Source organism: Leuciscus leuciscus, assembly GCF_965113295.1.
Source record: "Leuciscus leuciscus genome assembly, chromosome: 22".
NCBI lineage: Eukaryota > Metazoa > Chordata > Actinopteri > Cypriniformes > Leuciscidae > Leuciscus > Leuciscus leuciscus.
The window spans coordinates 30,920,489-30,945,031 of record NC_138746.1 but is presented as its reverse complement, the minus strand read 5'-3'; the positions used below and the strand labels follow the sequence as shown (position 1 = coordinate 30,945,031).

The 24,543-nt window shown below is 39.4% G+C and overlaps 1 protein-coding gene across 1 annotated transcript; it reads left to right on the top strand.

Moving 5' to 3' along the window:
- Positions 1-16,841: 16,841 nt before the first annotated feature.
- On the top strand, positions 16,842-24,375 carry cst7 (cystatin f). The gene is given in 5 exon segments (XM_082154661.1): positions 16,842-16,893; positions 16,896-17,018; positions 17,198-17,373; positions 17,449-17,568; positions 20,766-24,375. Coding segments are annotated over 5 exon segments (549 nt in total). The 5' UTR covers positions 16,842-16,856; the 3' UTR covers positions 20,859-24,375.
- Positions 24,376-24,543: the final 168 nt, after the last annotated feature.

Below are 24,543 nucleotides of genomic sequence, written 5' to 3'. Positions count from 1 at the left end.
GTTTATATGATGAACAGATTTAATTTAGACTTTTATACATATTGATCAATGCACATACAAAGAGCAAATTAAATCTGTCTGACAGCAGCTCTACTTGCCTGATGTGTGAAAAGAAATCTCTGTGTTTACCACATATGAAGTGCTCTATGTGCGTTAATCATGAAGTTCTCTATATATGTGCGTTATTCTGACCCCTTCACATATGAACACGTGTGAAGGTGGCAGAATCAAACATTGGTTCAACCATCAAGCCAAATGTGCCATATGAAAGGAAAACAGACCCTTGGAGATTTGTGTCTATTATTATAATTATAGCTTGCCATGTTCATTTGTTCAGGGAGATTGAAAAAAACTTTGGAGCAAGCATGGAGATGATATAAATCACAAATTGCTGGACGATACCTCTGGTACCTGCCATACATGGTGTTAGTCAAATTACAGGAATTATTTCAGCTCTGTAACTAATCACCCTTGAGTAAAGAAAACATATTTCAAGTTCCATTTTTAGCCTCAAGTGCTGTTGGCATCACATCAGGGACCCAAGATAGCACTGATCCTACCTGCTTTGAGATCCCTCTTGTACGTTATGCATTATTCGTAGAATTTGACATATTCATAGGAGAGAAGAAATGGTCCAAGCCTAAGATTGCACACTGATTGACTCGAACACTCAGTGGATTGTTTCCCTTGATGTCGCTTGGCTTTGGTTTCTGCTATTATTTAGGAGATTCTACTGAATCCAGGCAGAGGGAAGGAAGTCATAAGGATTATGTCTTGATGAAATCAACTTATTGAAAGCAAGCTATTACACTCTAATGGGAAGTATCATTGAAAATAACAGCATTATGGAATTATGGACCCTGCCCACAAGAGGTGAAATCATGCATTGTAATTGTTGGTTTAACAATGTGCAATCTGACATTATCGAGTTATGTCCCTCACTTTGCAAAAGCCAAACAAAAACACGCCTAGATAGTCAACACACACTGTGTGATGTATAGGTTTAGTTTAGACTACTGCACATTTAAAGTGCACGCTTAAATGTAAAAACGCTCACTTAATTAAAATGCAGTGAAAATGCCCTTGTATGACTATCGTCTATAATACAGTTAGGCTACGGTACATGGAGATGGTAAATGATGCTCATCAGCAGGGCTGGAAAATTTCAGTCCGTCCTGTGGAGGTTGGCTTTCGGGGCTTTGTGGCAACATCTACCGTCAAGCAATTTGGGAATCCTTGTCCACACCCTGCGCCAGACCATCAGAGAAGTGGCAGATTCTGCAGAAAATTGTAGTCGGTTGCTGTGGTTAATGAGAAAAAACCCTGCTGGGCCCAAAGATGATGGGGACCCACACCATGGTCTGATCAAGCTGTGGTTTGCCTGCCTATGTGGAGGGTGTCTTGTGTTTAAAAGGCAGAAACACCTGAAGTTGCATACTCAACTGAAGATGGGTTCTATAACATCTTCTGGTGGTGACTTTATATCCAACTAGTGCGGTGAGCATTCAAAATGGGGACTTATAGCATCTTGTCCTATGTTCTCAAATCAAAATAAAAACATTTCATACATCACTATTCAACGTTTTATTTTTAAAACATTAAAACCTTATGTATGCATTTGTAAATACAGGTTAAATGCATTCATGTCCCCCTGAGCTGCATTAAACAGTCAGTGTAAATTCATCTAAATGCCACTTCAGATGCAGCTTCTGTGTTTCCTCTGCATTGCAAAGAGGGATTCCCTTTCAAGGGAACTCACGCTGCATCGATTGACGCTTTGCGTGATGACGTCTTGAATCACATGTAAAAAACAGTCCAATGGTGTGGCGGAACGTCGGAGGCGGGTGACGTCACGAACCAGGAAACTATAAAGCCTGCCCAAAACAGAGCAGCGCTAGCTTCTGTGTCTTCAGTAGCGCTCATTGAGAAACTGTCCTTGTCATATTTGGTGTTGTTTGTCTTTATATCACTATAAATATCACAAGTCATGGTGAGCAAGCAGCAGTTTAGGATGTGTGTGCAGCACTGTGATGTGCATCCCATGCGGACACTCCGATCCCGCCTGGCGTTCTTTCACGAACACGCTCAGGCTCGCGTTCCCCAGAGCTCTGGCTCCGCTGCTGCTGAGGCACATCACATCACGATCGCAGTCAAGGGGTTTCGCAAATGGATCTATCAGCGGGATTAGAGACAGGCCCAGCCTTATCTCTGCCTTCACCTGATAGGTCCAGTGCTTCTCTCAGGGTTTGGTATTGACTGGCCAGCAGATAAGCAGGACGATGTTCCAAAAGCAAGCTGGACGAATGCTTCCTGCCACCATGGTCACAACCTCAATGCCGGGGCCTACCATTTTTTCCCCGATGTCCACATTGAGGTGTCGAGATCGTGGGAGAAACCGGTTTCGTACACAAACATCGAACTATTCCTCTATATTCAATTATAAAGAACCCGGTTATGGGTAGATGGAAAAAGAGGTAGAGAAGCTCGCGAGCTATCTCTCCCCCGAGGCGGCATCTTCCCTAAAGGCCCCGGCATTACCCACTAAGCCAGTCAGAACCACATTTTCGCTAGTGGGTAAAGCTTACTCAGCCACTGGTCAGGCTGCAGCATGCCTTCACACCATGTCGCATGCCGTTCTGCCAACCCTGCCACCTCGTGTGCTTCAGGGCGCAGCGGTCTCCGGCGAGCACATATCTCAAGGTCCACCTGGAAACGTAGTGGCCTCAGGATGCCTGCCCCCTCCAATGAGGTTCTAGAGCGTTGGGCGGATTGCTCAACAAAAACCAGAAGCCAGTCTTGAGAGGCTGGTACCACTAGTAGAATTTTGGGTAGTGTGGAGGCTACTGCCAAATGTTTCTCGTTAGGTCCAGCAGACCATAGAAAAAGAGTATCAAATACAGTTTGGGTCTCACCTGCCCAGGTTTATGGGGGTCCCATCCACCGTGGTGGGCCCCGAGCAGGTTCTGGTAATGGTAATGGAACAAGAATTGAAAACCCTGTTAGAGAAAGGGGCCATAGAATATTTACCTCCTTCCAGCAGGGAAACTGGGTTTTACAGCGGGTATTTCATAGTTCCAAAGAAGGATGGGTGGTTGCATCCCATTTTGGATCTTCGGGTTCTGAACGAGTCAGTCATGCAACTAAAGTTCAAAATGTTAACACTGAGACAAATCATGCCACAGATCAGATCCGTGGACTGGTTTGTCACGATAGATCTCAAGACGCATACTTCCATACATCCATCCTTTCATATCACAGGAAGTTCTTGAGGTTCGCTTTTGGGGGCAAAGGTTACCAATATCGAGTTCTTCCGTTCGGCCTAGGACTATCACCCCTCACTTTCACGAAATGCGTAGATGCAGCTCTGGCGCCTCTGCGCTTTGAGTGTATTTGCATCATGAACTACATCGACAATCGGTTGATTCTGGCTCAGTCGCATCAGTTGTTGGTTCGGCATCGAGATGTCGTTCTCGCCCACATGAAAGAGTTGGGGTTATGGCTAAACGCCAAAAAGAGTGTGCTTTCTCCACTACAGAGGACCACTTTTCTAGGCGTGGTTTGGGGCCTGTCGCTGTAGGCACGCCTTTCACCGGCACGCATAGAGTCCATCCTTTCAGCTGTGAAAAGAATAAAGCTAGGCCAGTCAATCACTGTCAAACAGTTTCAGAGACTGTTGGGTCTGATGGCAGCAGCATTCAGCGTGATACCTTTTGGACTGTTGTACATGAGACCCCTGCAGTGGTGGCTCAGGACCAAAGGGTTTTCCCCGAGGGGCAACCCCATTCGCATAATCAGGGTCATGTGGTGATGCTTACATGCCCTGGTTATGTGGAAGAAACCTTGGTGTTGGGAGCTTCTTGTTGTCGCAAGATGCTAACGACAGATGCTTCTCTCACGGGCTGGGGAGCGATCCTAGAAGGATGCTCGACTCAGGGTCTGTGGAGGGACCACCATCTCTCATTGCACATCAACCGCCTGGAGATTTTGGCCATCTTTCTTGCCCTAAAGAATTTCCTCATAGACCTCAGGGGCCATCATGTGCTCGTCCGCACAGACAACACATCAGTGGTCGCCTATATAAATCACCAGGGGGGTTTGCGGTGGAATATGCATCTGGCATGGTTAAAGCGTTCCTTCATCCTAGACCAGGCTATGTTTCAAAGGTCCCCACTAATGTGGCTAGAGGCCTTGCTGCAGTTCTGCTGCAGGCCTTTTGTCCTCCTCCTTTCCAGAACTCGGACCAGGAAAAGAATAATCTGCTTTGCCCAGTCAGGGTGCTAGATGCCAGAGAGCTGCCCTGTGGCGTAAATCTTAACAGCTGTTTGTATGTTTTGGGCCCCCTAACAAAGGGTCTCCTGCATCTAAGCAGAGAATGAGCAAGTGGGTGGTCGAGGCTATCTCGAGTCGGTCGTACGCCCGTTGTCCGTTCCCACTCTACTTGGAGTATGGCGGCCTCCAAGGCCCTTATGCCAGGAGTTGCTCTCCAAGATGTTTGTGATGCGGCAGGGTGGTCCTCACCTCACACATTTGTAAGGTTCTACTCTTTGAACTTGGACTCTACACCAGGGTCCCAGGCGCTCTCGTTCTAGTGCTGCTCCTCGTGACTTCTCACTGGACAGACACTTGTTGCTATGGTGGCATTGGTATAGACGTTCCCTCAGCGTCAATTGATGCAGAGCGAGTTCCCTTGAAAGTGCTTGCGTCACCTTGCCATATCTCCTACGTGTCTGTCAGCGACTACTTCAGAGAAGCTAGCGCTGCTCTGTTTTTGGCAGGCTTTATAGTTTCCTGGTTCATGACGTCATCCGCCTCTGACGTTCCACCACACCATTGGACTGATTTTACATGTGCTTCAAGACATCATCACGCGAAGCGTTCCCTCAGCGTCAATCGACGCAATGTCTCGTTCCCTCTTCAGGGAACCGAGGTTACAGTCGTAATCGAGGCATTTTGTTGGTACTGATTATATTTGTTTGGTAACAGCACTATAGTGTCTTATTATTCTAATTTTAATTTATTGATTAAATGTGAGAATTTGACATAAAAGATGATGCATAGGCTACATTTATTTAGGTAAGAACAAATTGCTCTTTATAAAGGTAAAAATGCCCATACAAGGGAAAATGTAATTTGTGTCACTACTGCAAACTAACCACCGCACAGAATATTAGGAAAATCAAAAACTTTAAGACTCCTAAACCTACCAAGGTACCAACACAATAAACACACTCAATAAAATATAGTATAATTATTGTGATTGACAAAATCCCAGAAATATTTTTTTTTATCAGTATCACACACCCTATTTATTATCCTTTCTTTAACATTTATGTTATTTTCACGGTGTTCAGTTCTAGTTTGTTCTCTTTGCTAGTTTGTCTCCATGGTTTTTGATTGACTTATGCATGCATTTATCTCAGTGTATTTTCTTTGTCCGGTATCGTCAATGTTAATTATTCTCCTGCAATCTCCTGAGTGTTTCCTTTTTGGACTTAACATTAAAGACAAGGTTTTATTTCTATACTCCTCCTTCATGTGCTTTTTACAGCCACCGTGACACTTTCTTTAGAAATGTTCTCTTTATTTTTCATTTCTGTGCCCCACTAAAACATTTTTGCAACAACTTCTTAGATTTCTTTTATTTATTAAGTACATCTGGTGAGCTACAGCAAATCTATAGTGGGTTTGTGCTGAAAATTTTACATTCGAAACAACAGGGGTGGAAAGAGTACTGAAGAAATATACTCAAGTAAAAGTACTATTACTTTCCAAAAATGTAGTGCGAGTAAAGTAAATGTACCCAAAAAGTAAGAGTAAGAGTAAAAACTTATTTAAAAGTACTCATTAATAGTGAGTAGTTAGTACTGAGCTTCGGATTTTACTCCCTTATAATAAACACTGTACACTGCAATTTAAAAATGTAGAAAACACTTTACATACTTTAATTCACATTATCTTTGGTCAGAAAGTATGAAGAAAATCTATACCCTCCAACAGTTTTAATTTTGACTTTAGTCAAAATCAGTGATAAAATGCATCTACTTCCTAAAAACAACAGGGAAATACTATATGAAAAAGTTACCTTTTTACAGGACACTCATCACTATTTTAAATAAAAAAAGTCCTTTCAACTGAGAAAGCACGTTACGACCTCTAACGGAGGGAAAAATAGCAGAGTAAAAGTACAGTTAAATCACTTAAAATGTACTCAAGTAAAAGTACACAATTTTTCAACTACTTAAAGAGTACAATATCTGATAAAAACTGCTTAGTTACAATAATGTGAGTACTGTATTTGTAATTCATTACTTCACACTCCTGTGAAACAATCAGTAAACATTTGACCGTGACCTAAATAAGATATTCCTCGGCAATACTTGATCCTGCATATGTAATTCCAAAAATTATAAACAATTATGCCGCAAACATATAAAAGGCACTTGGATGCGTTTTCTGTGCTTTGGAACATCATTAGCTTGTGATGCTGTGAGGAGGGATGCATGTAAGGGCGAAGGCTGATTCAGGACATGGTTCTTTAAATTCACTAGAGTCTTGCCTGGAATATGTCTTCATTATCTGAGATTATTCCAAACTTTTAACCGATAGTGTACATTAGTGATGCCTACAGATGAGTTTTAACCCTGACAGAGAATGCAGAAGATAAAAGTCCTACAACAAGAGAACAAAGGCTTTGAGAAATGTCTCTTTCAGGCGTTTTTCAGCATACACCCAGGTGCATAAAAGTCATCTCAGTAAAATAGATTATCAGCGTGGATGTCTAGATTTTGAGTAGATGCCTCTCAGACTCCATCGTCCTGGGATTTGTTGTAAAACATTCATCCAGCATCACTTCTCAGTGAACTGTTGCTAGGTTACCGCAGTGGAGCAGTCTGTCCTTGTTTAAACGGGTGAGAAATGTACATCTACATTTTTTGTTCTAAAAGGGTTAAAGTTCATTGTGCAGATGTGGCAATCCTGAAGAGACATGATTAGCTAATGTTTTTCTCTTAATACACACAGAGCATTTAAACATCATTTCAAGTTTTTTTTGTAAAACAATCAGGATATTTTTTCCTTGATGCAAAACGTTAACTAAATAACCACTGATATTGTGTAATTCATGCATATACATGATTTATATTTATATATATATATATATATATATATATATAATCTCATGTACGCATGATATATATATTAGGACTGTCAAGTGATACATTCTTTTAAATCTAATCTACATGTTGTGGCACGCATTTATCACACATTTATTGCACATCGAATTTGGCTGAGAAATTACCCCAAAAAGATCATTTGAAGTCATTATTGTGTTAAATTACAAAAAGTAGCTTTGGAAAGAAATATTATATTTGATTCAACATAGAATTCATTACACATCAACTTTTAGGCTATACAGCGGCCATGAGGGTGAGTAAATGATGACAGCATTTTCGGGTGAACTATCCCTTTAATGTTTTTTTTGTTAGTATGGAATATGATTTTTTTTTTTATGAAATAATAAAAAAGAAACTAACACTGCCAGTAGGTGGCGGTAAATGACTAAATGAGTAAGTCATTGAGTTATTCATTCATTCGTTCAATTTGTTCAAACAGCTGATTCATTCCAGAATGGGCATTATATGCGTTAATAATTTCTATGCATATATATACAGTATATATATGCATTGAAATGGTCGGTTTAAACTGATTTAAGATCAATTCAAAACAGTTTCAAGGCAATTATTAATTGTCAAGTCCTAATGCACTTCATCAGTAAGGCTATCAGATTTTATTTACATGCACTTTAGATTGGCTGTTGTAGTTGAAGAGTGTTGATGATGATTTGACTTGCCCTGTATACAGTATATGCCCTGCCTTATGCCAATCAATGTGGATGTTTTCAGTGGATTTTTGTTTGATATAAAATAACTAGTGCATACAACTAGTGTAAACATAATGTTCAGCTATGTAATCCTATAGGCACTAAACATAAATAAATAAATAAATAAATAAATAAATAAATAAAAGCTTATAATTTTACACATGAAGACGTGTACCAACAAGATGTGGCATTATCATAAAACAACTATAGTCAGTCACGTGGTATGGTGTAACATTCACCCTGGAAAAGGCCAAACATCCATCTCTCAAACAGGAAATACTACAGCAGGAGGCGAGACATGAGACCTTTCATGCTCAGATGCATTTCCTCTTTCGTATAAAGATCTAGATAGAGATTGCTTCTTAGTGACATGCTCAGAGTGCATCTAATCTCAGCTCAGTCAAAGGACTTGAATGCAAGTCGGCAATGTGCATCAAGTGCTGCTGTATATGATGACTGACACATTACATTTGATTCATTCTGTAAATTTGCCTGCAGGGACAATATGTCACAGCTGCTTTCTGCTGCAAAAGGCCTTTCCCCCCCCTGAATTGAGCCCAAATCAAGACCAAATTTGTTTCCCTAGCAGTTTTATTTAAAAGCATATCCATAAGCAGAAAACCATCTCTGGAATCTGCAGTTGAGGTCTTTAGATATCCCTTCCTATCACAATAAACCAACAGAGACAGTCATTACAGCCACAAGACTCATTTTTTAGACTCATTTCATCCGACTGCCAAGAGGCAACATGTACTGGTCAGATGTAGTGTCTATAACCTTTCAGGCTTGCTCAAGCAAACTGAAGACGTCACAGGCCAAAGTCCTTCAAAATCTTCCTCTAGCTCTTCGAGTTTGGAAAAGCTGACGAAAGTCAAGCACCTCAACTTGAGTTACTTCCTGTTCACTAAGCAAGGATCTAACAACAGCAGAAAAAAGATTTCTTGAGTCAGCTCATCATTTCTTTACTTCAGATTGACACATCACACAGTAAAGGGTCCAAGGAATGTGTAAAAAGTGGAACAACAAACTATCTAAGCTAAGATATGGCTTTTTGGATTATTTTATTCCCCTTGTAAAAAAGTAGACTTTAGCACACCTTTAAAAAGAGTACTTATTACGGAAATTATATACTTAAAAAATAATATACTTAAATGCAAACTGAATGTAATATTTTCGGACACTTAATTGTATCTTATTTACAATTAAATGAAAATGTATTGTTTAAATTTACATTAAACACAATAAGTTTGTTTTTTGACCCACTTGACATGTCATGTCTGTTATAAGTAAATATTTGCAATTACACATTTGCATAAAATATATTAACTTTACATGCAATTGATCAAATAACACACGACAGTTAAAATTATGGATACACTTTATTTTACAGTATATGTACTTACAATGTACTTACCCAAGAAAGTACAGAGAAATGTAAAATAACATGGGTTAAGGTTAGGTTTAGGGGAAGGTTCAGCGTTTTTACAGAGTTTTTACCCAGTTATCGGTAAATTACTACAATAGGTACATGCGGAGGACTTTAAAATGAAGTACTTTAAATGTACTTTAAAATTATAGTACTTTAAATGTTCTTTAGTATGTTAGTCAACACAGCAAAATAAGTGTAGCCTACTAGAGAGCATGACAAAAATTATTTGAAACATACTTAATATGTACTTTAAAGTAAAACTTTTAATTTGACAATTACAAAGAGCAGTTTTTAAAAGTTTACTTAAGTGTGTGGAGAAACAGTCATGAAATTGTATTTTAAATAGACTTAAAGGGATAGTTCACCCAAAAATTAAAATTAGCCAATGATTTACTCACCCTCAAGTCATCCTAGGTGTATATGACATTCTTCTTACAGACAAATACAAGCGGATGTATATTAAAAACTGTCCTGGCTCTTCCAAGCTTTATAATGGCAGTGAATGGTTGTTTAAGTCCATAAAAGTGCATATATCCTGCATACAGACAAGTACAGTTTTTTTTTTTTTTATAAGATTTGAAGTGCACTACAAGTGCACGTTCAGTAGAATTAAGTGCACTTCTTTTTCCACAAGGGACACCACAGGGACTTTCAGGGATATTTCTGGGCAAAGTATTTTCCCAGAGGACTGTTAATTGTTGATTTGGGACAGAGGATTGTGTGTGTGTTAGCGCCATAATCTTGTTCAAAAGGCTTCACATGACAGGAAGGACATGATGTACAGTAACCAAATGAACGAATGGATACAGAATATTTCTTTAGAATCTCACATAAAACCCTTTCAAAAGGTTAATTTGAATATTTCTCAGAATGCAAAAATATAAAGCGGCTTGGAGAATGGATAGATACTCAGAATGTGCACAAATAAAACTGTTAATGATCTCAATCATTCAATGAACTTTCTAGTGTCTGTGAACTCAGAGATTAACCGGAATATAAAACTGAGGGTCTTAATGCTTAGAGAGATGTTTTATATGGTTAGCCGCTGCCTTCATGGCATCATGACTTTGGGATGCGACCCATTTTTATCTCATATGGTCTCGGTGCTTTCCTCCCTCATCTCCCGTCACAGGCGTACGTCTCCATGTAACACGGATACCAGCCCACATCAGCTGGCAAGCCATGACAGGGTGGCACTCTTACTAACCCTGCTAAAGGTAGTTCACCCATCTCCCGTCACACGTCTGAAGACACACACACACACACACACACTCCACCAAACATGCTCACATCTTGTTCTGGATCTCCAGATGGGCCGTAGAGCTCAGACAATCGTTTTCCTGTTGCACACCAGGTTGAATCCATTAGCTGACAGATTAATCTAGAGGTCACGCCGGCCAGCAAGAGGAACATCGGCCAACATCACGCTGATTAATGATGCGCTACATCTCTACGAATAACTTAGTCATACATCATACTGCAGGAATCAATACAGTTTCCAATTTCCACAGAACAACATGTTTCTAGCGGCACACTGAGGTTTATTGACATGCAATGACAAATTACCCCCCCCCCCCCCTAAAAAAAGAGAGTAAAAAAAGTAAAGTTTGAACAATATCCTGACAAAGCCTTCAACCTTTAAATGTAATGTTACATTGAAGGTTACACTGCATATCTTGTGTTTTTTGAATACTCATATTTCATGTTTGAATGTCGGCCTTGCTAAATGGTGGCTTAGGTGTTATGTCAGCTTGATAAGATGTTGTTCGGCTATTGTTTTTACATTGCTAGAGTGTTCTTGCTGTTTGCTATGTGATTGTTAGAAACCTTGCTGGTTTCTAGGGTGTTGCTAAGTCTCAACCAATACAACTAATACAAAGAGTTGCAGTAATATTAATGAGAAGTAAGAAGACAGACTGATATAAAAAGACACAGCTCACACAAGTCAGAACAGAGAATAAGATCTCAGACGTTGCTGGTATGGAATCAAATGGCGCGTTTCCACCGAGCGGTACAGTACGGTACGGTACGGGTCGGTACCCTTTTATTTGCGTTTCCACTGCCAAAAGTTGAGAATGGTACCAAAAAGCCGAACCGTACCGTACCACTTTTTGGGTACCCTTCCGTTGGGGTACCTAGCACAGTGGTACGGTACTAAAAGGTGGAGCTAGACTCACTGCAGGACGTTGATTGGTTGACAGAGAATCGTCACTTGCGCGTGCTACGACGAGGGGAATGACAACATAAGAAGCGCCATTTTTTAATATACAGTTTAATATAATACTACTGTTACTGTGTCACGAAATGTAATTTTAAGAGTTTTTCAGGCGAGAATGTAGTTGTTTAAAGCTCAAATCTGTGGTTTATTTATAAAGATTATTTGTTTTTCCCCGGTTGTGAGATCCATGCGATCAGCGGGCGCTCGGCGCTCATGTTTCCCGGCTGGATGAGCCTTTCCTCGGCTAAGTTCTTCTGACGTTCGCCGATGACTCCGACGGTAGTGGTTAAACATGAGATATAATAATTCGTCTTGTGCAGACCTAACGGGCGATCTTTGGTCTCGTGAATATATAATTCGTTCCCTGTCAATCGTTTTGGCCGAGGGCTAAGTTTAGTTTCATATTATAGGCTATTTGTATTTAACTTTACTGTTGTAATGTTAGATTAGAGCGCAGCATTTGGACATTTGACTGAATTGTTTGCTTTATTTCTTATTGTATAGCTTCTTGTACCTTTTACTTAAACTTTTATATTGGCTATTATTGATAAAACTGAAATTTTACAAAAAGAAATATGGTTTCTTGTCATTTTCTTATTACAAGATTAACACTGATGTTTATTGCAACATTTGTACAAATGCATATATTGCCTGTAATATGTGTAATTATTTGTATTATTTAAACGAAAAGAGGTAACGTTAGGGTTGTGTTTTAAATTTCGTTTTGTTATAACGTTAAATAGAATAACGTATAACGTGCAGTGAATAATCAATATGCGTTGTGCATGAACCACATTTGTGTCCCTATAATGTTTAATTTATTTAAATGAAAACGAAAAGAGGCAGAGTAGTGTTTTATAACATATTTCGTTTTATTGTTGCTTAAAATGTACATACAGAGTAACAGAGATAACCGGAGTAGCAGAGCGAGCTGAGTGACCTTTTAAGAACGCGCTGTACCATTTGCATGTAGGAGTCGCACATGGCAAGTACAAACTTTGCGTACTTAATATTGAGAAAAGCCTAATGTCGGCGCTTGTCTTCTTGTGACAAACATGTCGAGGAGCAAGAACAAGATCTGCTGTATATGTCATCCATTGTAGTTTACTATGTTCTTCTTCGCGCGAAAATGACGTCGATCGAAACACCACGCCCATCAAGTAAGGGTACTGTTGGCAGTGGAAACGCTAGCCAGATCATGGTTAACAGACCCGAACCGTACCGTACTGTACCGTACCGTACTGTACTGCTCAGTGGAAACGCGCCAAAAGTGTCTGCTAGATTTAGTAAGACTCTGAAGCAGTCATCCTTCAAGTACACTTCTTCAGCAGAGCTTTCATGCCACACATCTGACTTTACAACAGAAAGAAAACTACATTTATAATGGGTCGTCTATAGCAGATTATTTAAATGACCTTTAAGTATTTTGATCAACATGAAAATAAATCTTTTTTTCTTGAGCTATTAAAGTGGAATACTGGTATCCCTTTGCACAGTGGTTCCCAAACGCTCTTCCACTTTTTCCATTAAGGGACAATATTTACCCCTTTAAACGGTTTTTCAGTTGCATTTTTTTTTACCATTATAAAGGCAAACTTTTTCTAACCCTATTAAATGTATGTGTCATGTTTTATTTCCAAATCCATTATATCCATTAATTGAAATATTAATATAATACATAAAGCAATAAATTAAACTAAATCAATGATTCAAATCTAATTACCGTATTTTCCGGACTATAAGTCGCACTTTTTTTCATAGTTTGGCTGGTCCTGCGACTTATATTCAGGTGCGACTTATATATCAAAATTAATTCAGACTGAGATGAACCATAAGAAAACATTACCGTCTACAGCCGCGAGAGGCCGCTCTAGTTGGCGGAGTTGTTCAGAAGCGACACCAAGGATGAAGAAAATGATGTGGAATGAGATCGCGGGAGCTTGGTGAACTTGTTTACTGGTAACTTGCTTGTTGGACTCGCTGGCTTATGTTAATTTAGCCTATTCAGCCTCCCAGGTATATGTTCTTTATGCTATTGTGTAGCTGAATAACTGTTAATGTGTTGCGTTAATACACCGGACACCTACTCAGCCTGTTGTTCTGTGTACTACTGTGTAGTTGAATAACTTGCCTTTCCAGATTAAATGTCTGTTCTTGGTCTTGGATTTTGTGAAAATAAATTTCTAAATAAATGCGACTTATAGTCCAGTGCGACTTATATATGTTTTTTTCCTCTTCATGACGCATTTTTTGACTGATGCGACTTATACTCCGGAGCGATTTATAGTCCGGAAAATACGGTAAATCCATATCATCAAGCCACTGCAGCGGTACAAGCTGCTTCTAGATGCGTTTACACACTGAATTCAATTACAATGGCATAAATAATTTAATGAGATAATGTTTTAAGTAAAAAAAAATATTCAATAGAGAAGTATGAAATGATGGTAAAAAAAACAAAGCAACACTTAAATATTGAACTTAAACTGCCAGTCGATGGCGCGAAGTCACTCTTTTATTCACGAGTCATTCATTCATTCAGTAACGAAGCAAGTGGCTGTATTATGAATGGATCATTGAATCATTGACTCTCCCAAGTCATTCAAAGCCACTGATTTATTCACTAACGAGGCCAACATTTTTTTGTCACATACAAACATCTCTTCACTATCTGGTAGCTGCCTGTCCTCTGAACACACTTTAAAAAAAAACACGGTCACCAGCCCAGGCTCCACAAAAACAACAAAAACAAACTGGCCCAGCCTGGACCATGAAACATAACAAACAGTGTTCCAGCCAATAATAGTGCGGTTAGTGCGCGTGCACATGAAGGGGGGTGTGGGGAGTGGAGGAGAGAGAAGCATGAAGAGGGAGGTTAGCTAGAGGAGAGATGTCCTAGACAACGACAACGACTAACGTTAGAATTATATTCTCTTGAATTTTGATATGGCCGACACACGACCTAAGAGACGACGTTCCGATGAACAAATAACAAAGAAGAGGGAGAAGGAGAAGGAAAATATAATTCAAAGTCCCGAATTTACATCGGAAAAGCGTTCAAAAGGTGGCGAGAACTCCGCCGGCAGAAGGGCTTCTAATCCGAAATTTAGCTGGCTCTGTTTTTGCTGGACAGGTTAAATCCAGTTTGGTTTTTCTAAATGGTTCATGACTGTTTCAGGAAGCACGTAAGGGAGGGGGGTGGGGGGACGGGATGAGGAGGAGGGAGGGTCGAGCTAGCCTCCGTTTTGTTTGACAATACTTTGAACGTCAACAAGAAGTGACTTCACCCAACATCGCTTAGGGCACCTTTAATATTACCTTTTTGTTTGTTGAACTGTTATTTAAAATCACTGTCACATTTGCAATCGTAGGAATATTTGGGAAAAATTGCATTCTTGCTTGTATAATATATTATCAACATTAAAAACAGAAACTAACATAGGGTATGTTTTTGTAGTGAAGAGAGTTTGAGTCTTAAATCGATATTTTTTCTTTATGCTAGTAATTACTAAAACCCCAGAGTAGTAATGAAGTGTGATTTGCTAAGGCAGCATACGCTGCACACAACTATCATATGTACGCTGTGGATGCAGTCAGTTTTGACCGCAAAAGATGAGGTAAATTGATTGGATGTCATGTATTTGACCGTTTACGGCACTAGCATTTTCCCGTTTTAACACTATTTTTGTATTTTAATGTGGGGTAGAATTAAATGAACGGCAAAACTCAGCATTTTGTTCATGTACCCCCTTCTGTCACCTCACGTACCCCAGTTTGGGAACCACTAGCATGAAACCATTTTACAGATATTCAACACTATTCATCCGTTTTTTGTTGTTGTTGCTGCTTTTAGAAGGAACAGGAAATGTTCTTCCTTTCATATTCAAAAGATAACAAGGATGCTGAATGTACATATAGATGGATTCATGTTTAAACAAGCAAATGTTGACCAGCCCTGGTGTAAACAGAGAAAATGGCTGCATTGCCAATGCATTGCCTACATATTGGTAGATTAACATGGGCCAAGGAACAACAGGGATTTCAGAATTTTGTCATCTGAAGAGGATCAACATTCTGTTCAGGCAAAAATAGCCTTCATTTTTTGAAGTGCAAAAGCAATTCTTCAGGCTAGATTGAGACATGTGAAGGATGTGACATGGCTGGAACTAGCCTTTTCATGTTCTCAGCACAAGCACTTGACACGAGCACCATCTTTGAAGTTTTGCGAGCTGAGGAGCTCCAGAAACTAGAGAGCGAGTAGAAAAGACGCCACAATTCTCCTCTTGTGAACTTCTGAAAAGATAGCCAAATTGTTTTTTAGTGATTGCAGAATTAATTCTGAAAGAGTAGTGGCTTCTTCTCCGTTTGGGTCCAATACAGGGTCAAAAACAGGAGACACTTACGTATATTACACTGACTGTCGACACAGCGCCATCTGCTGGTTTTGAATACAAACTTAAGGAGCTCCTTCAAGGCCCTAATTAGGTACATAACAAAAGCCCCACAATTTCAGACTGTCATTCCAAATCCGATTTTTGTGCATATCCGATCATATTTAGCAAGTGAGAACAGCAACACTTTCTCATGTGGTTGAAATGGCCTTCTATAATCAAATATCCTTCTGAATTGCATTTACTGACAATGGCAGTCTCGTGTTTGATTATGTGTTTCTTTTTTTATCGGCACCATATTAAAATCTGATCCTATTTAGTTTGATACACATTGCTGTTGTTACAGTGCACAATCTAGCAGGAATTTTTTTTATTGTTTTGTCTTTGTAATCTTTTATCAAAATGTAATGACTTGCCTTTCATTTTGACTTTAAGAATATTACTTACAGAGATGAAGTTAATAATATTGTTACACAACTCAACACACATTCCTAAGCTATACTTTAAGATAGTTTTGCTCAGCTCATCTAACAATTCATCATTCACACGCAGTACTTACATGTCAGCGTTTATTTCTATCAGTGGATTTCATCACCGGATGTGGGAGGAAAACCACAAGAGTTCATTTGCATCTTTCAAAGCACTTCAACACACACAGCCAATTTCGGTTCAGTTTGAGGAAGGATTGCATCCTTTGTTCTTGTTGATTTCGGTGGTCTCTACAAAGTTTGATATTTATAGAAGCAAATCCTCAACCACAACACAGAACATGTACAACATGTACACAGAACTATAAAAGTAAACTAAATATATGATAACTCTTTTAACTCCAAAGGAGCATCATATTGTACTCAAGCAGCAATCAACAGTCAACTGATCTCACCTGTGTTCTTTCTTAAGGCATATGTGAGTCCATGTAGGAAACAATGCTCTTGACCAATGGGAAGTGTGCCTGCTCTTTGGAGGACTGCTGCACACTACTGGTGGTTGAAGTGTTGCTGAACAGGAAGTTGCTGAGTAGAATTGAGAGAGCTCCAACAGACATGAGGGTCTCTTATCAGGCTCTTCTCTTGTTTTTCTTAGCAGGCTTATGCTCACTCGGTAAGATACTTTTATAAGCATTTGCATAGTTTTGTAGCTATAGTTGTTTGTTTAGGTCTGTGTGTTTTCTTCTATAGTGTATATTACATGGTCATTTAAATGGCTCTCTTATGTTCATTTGACTGATACCTTCCTGTCTGTATCAAAATGCAAAATCCATGGGTTTTTTTTCACTACAGGGAAAGCTGAATTTCACACAGTCGTCAGCAAACCAATCCCAGGAACTCTGCAGAATGTCAGTAAGAATGACACTGGAGTACAGAAGGCTGTCCTGACCGGAACCTACTCATTTAACAATAAGTCCAATGATGCTTTCCTGTTCAAAGCATCGTCTGTTGTTGATGCAAAGAGACAGGTACAGTACAAGAAGCCCTTTGGTCTCACTGCGTGTGTTTATAATGTGCGTCATCCAGTCTCTGCTCTGCTATAGGTAGTCAAAGGCATCCGCTACATTCTGGAAGTGGAGATCTCACGGACTATGTGCAGGAAGATGGGCAACAACGATAACCTCAACAATTGTACCTTTCAGACAGACAGTCTGTTACGGCAGGTATGTGTGGTTTTCTATGGAAGAAGATAAAATGGCTTTCTTGCTCTGAAGTAACTCAGTAAGGCCAAAATTAGGGTTCTCACTGTAGATTTTTATAATGTTTTTTGAAAGAAGTCTCTTATGCTGACCAAGGCTGCATTTATTGGATCAAAATTACAATATATCACAGTAATATTGTGAAATATTATTAGTTATTTATAATAACTGTTTCTGCTTTAGTACATTTAAAAATATAATTTATTCCCTCAATGCAAAGCTGAATTTTCAGCAGTGAGCATTATTACTCCAGTCTTCAGTGTCACATGATCCTTCAGAAATATAGAAAGTTCAAAAGAACAGCATTTATTTGAAATAGAAATCTTTTTTAACATTATTAATGTTTTTACTGTCACTTTTGATCAATTTAATGCATCCATGATGAATTAAAGAGATTTCTTGAAAAAATTTCTTGAAAAAAAAAACATACATTATATATATATATATAATATATATATAATATATATATATATATATATATATATATATATATATATATATATATATATATATATATATATATATATATATATATATATATGTATATGTATGTATGTATGCATGTATGTATATGTGTAAATATGTGTATATATACACATGCACATACACACACACACACACACACACACACATAATATATATATATATATATATATATATATATAATATTTTATATACACACACAGTTGTAATCAAAATTATTCAACCCCCCATTGCTAATCAGGTTTATTAGCAAAATGTACAGACTTTCAGCTGTTTGCAATGAACAAATCAAACAAAAGTAATAGAAATAGCTTAACACAACAAATGTTTCAAGTGGTTTCCCCAAATTCTACTTTTAATGACTTCTACAGTCTCTAAATTATTTAACCCTTAGTAGAACACCCTTTTGCTGTTATGACCTGCTGCAAACGAGATCTATTACCAGACACCAGCTTCTGGCAGCGTTTCTGAGGAATCTAAGCCCATTCCTCATGAGCAATGGCTAGTTCAGTAACATTCTTGGGTTTGCGTGCTGCACCTGCCTTCTTCAAATCCCACCAGAGATTTTCTATGGGGTTCAAGCCAGGTGACTGTGAGGGCCACTGTAGAACCTTCCAGGACTTCTTCTGTAACCAAGCCTTGGTGGAATCTGAGGTATGCTTGGGATCATTGTCCTGTTGGAAGGTCCAATGACACACAAGCTTCAGATTCCTCACTGACGGCATAACGTTTTCTCCTAGGATTTCCTGATACTTCAATGAATCCATCTTGCCTTCCACACGCTGCAGGTTTCCAGTGCCAGAGGATGCAAAGCAGCCGCAGGGCATCACCGAGCCTATGGTGCCTTACTCCAGACATGCCGCTGATCCATAGGGCCGAAAAGTTCCAGTTTTGTTTTAATCACTCAGAACAGAATCCCAAAACTTCTGTGGCTTATTTATTTGAGCACTTTTCCTGTGCTTTTGGGTCAGTGTTGGTGTACGTCTTGGAGTTCTGGCATGGAAACTGTATGCGTTTAGTTCGCTATCTTTTTGTATCCTGTTCCCTGTTTGTGAAGGGCGATGATATCTTCTCTTAAAGTCCCCCTACAGTCAATAACTTTATCCCTTAAAACTCATCTTTGAGAACCAATACTTACACATATTTACACATTTTGTCCTAGAAAAAAATCTTCATGCTTTAAAATAGCTTGAATTAAAGCTCTACACCCTTGCCTCATTAAGTATGCACAGTTCTATGAATATGCAAATTACCCCCGCCTCCACTCACTCACACCAGCTCAAAGATCCACGTGATTGGTTACAAGGTAGTTTGTGACTCAGAAACACCAGCAATTTCAAACTGCGTTTTTGAGACTGTCTTTGGTTTGCAGTTTTAAAGGTACAATATGTACGAATTTTGTATCAATTCAATTGTGTCCTCCCATTATCCTAAATGTTTCCAAGAATTTGTAAATTCAGAGAAATTCACAATTTAAAAAAGTGCCCGTCCCTGTTCACTTGTCGCCTGTCAATGACGTAATATCCGCGTTATCCCTGGTTTCCGCTTGTACTGCGATAGTAACCATGGCGACAGACGTGGACAACTGCGTAGTGCGTAACGTCTAGCGACACGCTGTAGTTGTTTCGTTCAAACACTATGGATCATGGCAAGCAGACTTTGGGACAAAAGGAGAACTAAAACGAGGATCAATATCGGCGTGGCGTTATTCCACGCCTCACGTCCGTGACTAACTTGGACTTGACAGAGCTTCACGAGTCACGACTTGACAGGGACGCCGCTCTTGCATGTACTTTATTAGACAGGTGAACAAATGTACATAAAACAAATCAATGTTATGTAGCTCAACATGATTAAATGTTAGAAAATGATCAGTATGTTATTCTAATGTTGATCTAGCTTACTGCCCAGTCTCATATAGCAAACAAACTAACACATAGAATAACATTATAACTTTCAACACACTCAAATGCTGTTTAGTGTGATAGTGTCACGTTGGACCAAATGAAACAGCACTGGGTTACCTCACAAGTTTAATTAGTCAAATAAACTGACCTGTGTGAGTAGTAATTCAGCACTTGCGGGTAAGTTAGTTCGGTAGAATTAAATGTCCTTATTCCTTTATATCCACGGGACTCGCGTGTGGCGCTGACATCTGTCTCTTATTAGCAATCGCGCCCTGCTTCATACCACAGTCATGTTAAAAACATCAATGTTTTCACTCATTCATAAACATTATTAGATCCATCAGCATGACAGCAAGTCCCATTCTGATTGATTAGTTGCATCAGGTGTACTTGAGTCAACACCTGTTTTGCAGATTTGTGCTGTTGTGAGGGATTCTATTCAGGGGGTTGAATAATTTTGAGACTGCAGAAGTCATTAAAAATGGCATTTTCAGTTGAATTTGGGGAAATTACTTGAAACATTTGGTGTGTTGAGCTATTTCAATTACTTTGATTTGTTCATTGCAAACAGCTTGAAGTCCTGAAACCTGATTTGCAATGGGGGTTGAAAAGTCACTTTCCAACTTTTTAGACCTGCAAGTCACAATTAAAATTCCATGATATTTCCATGACCCTGATAATCCTCTGCAAATGTAATTATAAAATACTGTATATTGAGGCTGTAAATCATTACTCATATGATTTTTTTTAATACATTTCCTTTTATTATAGACATTCCTCTGCCACTTTGACATATGGTCAGTTCCATGGATGAAGACAATGTCGACCACATATTTTGAGTGTCATTCTTTTGATAAATTCTGAAATGTCTTTCTCATCTAAATGTTTTTCAATGGATCAATCTGAAATGCCATGCTAATAAAAAAAAAAAAAAGTGAATAGTGTAGTGATTGGTTATTATGTACAGTAATTCTACAGTTGCAAGTGACCTTCAGTTCATCAAATGCTGAGATTGACTGACTGAGTGTAAATTATTCAGTGGGCTTCACTTCTGATGTGCTTTACGCACCTACAGTAGACCAGGGGCTATCACCGCAATCTCTGAGCTCTGAGATCTTTAAAGCAAACTGGCCCTAGAAATACACCTGCACTGATCAAACACACATGTAACGGGTTTGTATGAACAGATTTTTTTTTTCTTTTTTTTTTTTGACTACTGATTTACTTCTTGTTTTTTCAAAATGTGACATACTTGTCCTAAATTTCATAACTCCACATATGCCCATTATGTGGGTTCAAGCATCCAATAGGACAGTGGTTCTCAACTGGATTTGCTTCGAACCAAGATTTTACAGTGGACATGAAGTGGCGACCCAGCAACCAAAACATTATCATACAAAAGCGACCTTAAATTGTCCCTAAAATCAAACATTACATTTATTAATATTAACCCAATCATTGATTTACAATTGAAAATGGCATTTTAAAAAATATATATTTAAACTCTTTCCCCACCATTCACGGAATTTTCCATAATTTATAACGTTTTGGTTATGTATGTAACCTTGGTTCCCTGAATAGGTAATAACACGTTGTGTCGCTGAAGCTATTGGGAAGACCTTCGATGTGACGATTGTCTGAAGCCCCTATACCATAATGCCAATTAATTTGACAGTGGCACTTGCACTGCCTCCATGGAATACTTCCATCGAAATGGAAAATCTGAAGAGAGATGGCGGGAGCACGCTCTTATGAGGCATACGCCTCCCACCATCTCTCTTCAGATTTCCCATTACGGAGGAAGCACTCGCAAAGTAGTAGAATGGCCGGCATCGCAATGTCTTGTTCCCTTTTCAGGCAACCAAAGTTACATAGGCTATGTAACTGAAACATTCCCTTTCATACGTAGGTTCACTTCTACGCTGCGTCGCTGAAGCTATGGGAACTGTATACCATAATGCCTTCGACTACATTTGCGGGTTTATGTAGAAGACGGAGGACAGCGTCGTGCTTAAAAATCCCAGCCCTGGGAGCCAGGTGCCCTCCCCACCTTGACACCATAAAACCTGAATAAAGAGTGTGGAGAGGACCACCCTGCCCCAACACAAAAATCCTCCAAGGAAGAACCCTTAAACAGAGCCTGAAACCATTCCTCTAGAAGAATGAGCACGTATACCGAGAGGCCAAGCCAAGCCGCACACCTTATAGGCTGCAGCATAGCATCAGTTATCCAATGAGACATCCTCTGCTTGGTAACAGCGAAAAGCTGGTCAGACTTGCGCCACTGGTCCTTGTGGTCGACATAGGTCTTCAAAGCCCGCACTGGGCAGAGCCCATGAGGCTGCACATCACTCAGACTCTGTGCTAGGAGGGGAAATGCCTCAAAAATCACTTGCTGAGTGCGAAATGGGGTCGAAGCAACCTTGGGGAACATACCCAAGCCAAGGCTGTAGTAAGAACTTAACCAAGCCAGAGGCGAAGTCTATAAAAGAAGGGCCTACAAAGAGAGCCTGCAGGTCTCCGATCCACTTAAGAGAGGATACGGCCACCAATAGCCCCAGAAGCTTATCTGACACGGACTGGTTCAATGGTTCAAACTGATGGCCTTCCAGGACAATTGATAAGTCCCAAGAAGGGTGTAACAAATGAGGCTGGTATCCATTCAGCCGACCGCCAGAGGGAGCCCTCTCCCGAATACTAGCCATGAACTGTTTCTTCTATGGTTTATTCCTGTTATCACCTGTAAATAGCTATGGTTTTCCATAGATACTTTGCAAAGTATTGCCAGTTATTTCACTGCCTCACCGAGCGTTCTTTCCATTGCCTTCCTTATATAACCATTGTGCTTCTCATGTTTGATTACTGATCGTTGGATTACTGTTTTTTTGTTTGTTTGTCTAGTTAGACTGATTACCTTGCCTGCTTCATCGACTCGTGTTTGGGATTTGTTGACTGATTTTTATTAAACTTTCTGCATTTGTATTCTACCTTCGCCTCCATGTCGAATCCTCCACAAAGGGATTCACACAGCCTAAGCTGAATTGCTCCCTGTAAAAACCGAGAAACCAGAGGGTGTCACCAAATGGAGACACCTCCTAACGGCACATACTCAGCAGCAAGCGCTGCTATGTAAACTTTAAGAGAAGAAAAACGACTCTGTAGGAACTCCAACACTGAACCTACAGGGCAGGGAACTGGGTCCAAGTCGCATAGCCTACACCAGGAAACGAAGAGTTTCTATTTAAGGGCCTACAGCCGCCTCAGAGCTGGGAGACGGTACACATCAACGCACCCCGTTCAGAGGCCACACCAACAGATTCCATAAATCCGGACGAGGGTGCCAGATCATGCCCCGGGCCTGAGACAGCTGGAGGGGAATCTCACACGTAGACAAGCCCTCTAAAGGCCGGGACACACCAGGGCAACGTCGGCCCTTTTTTTTTTCTCGGCCAGCTTAGTTTTTCGGGGTTCCGCACCTTTGGCTCTGGTCGGACGCCGTCTGCTTGATCATCACCCTAACACAACGCTTCCCCCGCCATTGACAGAATTTTCCAGCAACCTATGTTTTCACTGTTATATGGTAAGGAGTGCTATTACGCATCTTCGAAAATAGTACAGAATGTCCGAATCAAGACACAGGTGAAAAAACAGAAACAAGCAATAGAAGCATTGCTTAACCTCATGTACGCTAACGTTAATTGTTAAAAAAAAAACAAAAAAAAAATAACATTATTCTGAACATCAGCTTGTTAAACTTCAGTTATATAACATATGGGCTGGCTATTTTTATTTAACGCAATGAGATAAATAATCGACAAGTTAAACCCTCAGTTTAGTTACTAACTAACTAAACAAAATAACTTCTTGGCCCAATTTCACAGACAGGGCTTAGACTAAGCCAGGATTAGGCCTTAGGCATGTTTATAAAAGCTAATTCAATATCCTAAATTTAGATTAAAAAAACAAAACACATTAATGGTGTGCAAAACAATTCATAGACAAAAAAAAAAGTAATTTTTGTAGTGGTGTGTTTATTGTTTTGAATTAGGTGACTGTTGTTTTTGTTTTGTCTTGAGTATATTGTTTTGTGTGATGTTATTTAATTTGTGTATTAGGACCCCCTTGAAAACGAGATGGTGCATCTCGAGGGGCTTATCCTAAAGAATACAATTTGTTACAAATCTTGAGACAAAACAATGGCACTGACATAATTTAAGATATGTCAGTCCAAGTTGCTTTTAGTCAAAACACCTGTACTTTAGTCTGGGACTGTCTGTGAAACTGGGCAGTAATTTACTGGTAGTAAATTCAATGACTCACTTGTTTCAGTACTGGATGAATCTGCATTTTTAACAAATCTTTTGAACGAGTCGATGACAAATATATATATATGTTTAAGTCACTTGTTGCCACAAACTGTCACTGATCTTTTTTTTTAAGCATCAAGTTCCTTTCAAAAAGTGTTTTATTCTATTTTGATCTCAACCATAGACATCAGTGTTTATATCTGAACTATAAACTTTTATCCCAGTACTTCTGTGATCATTTG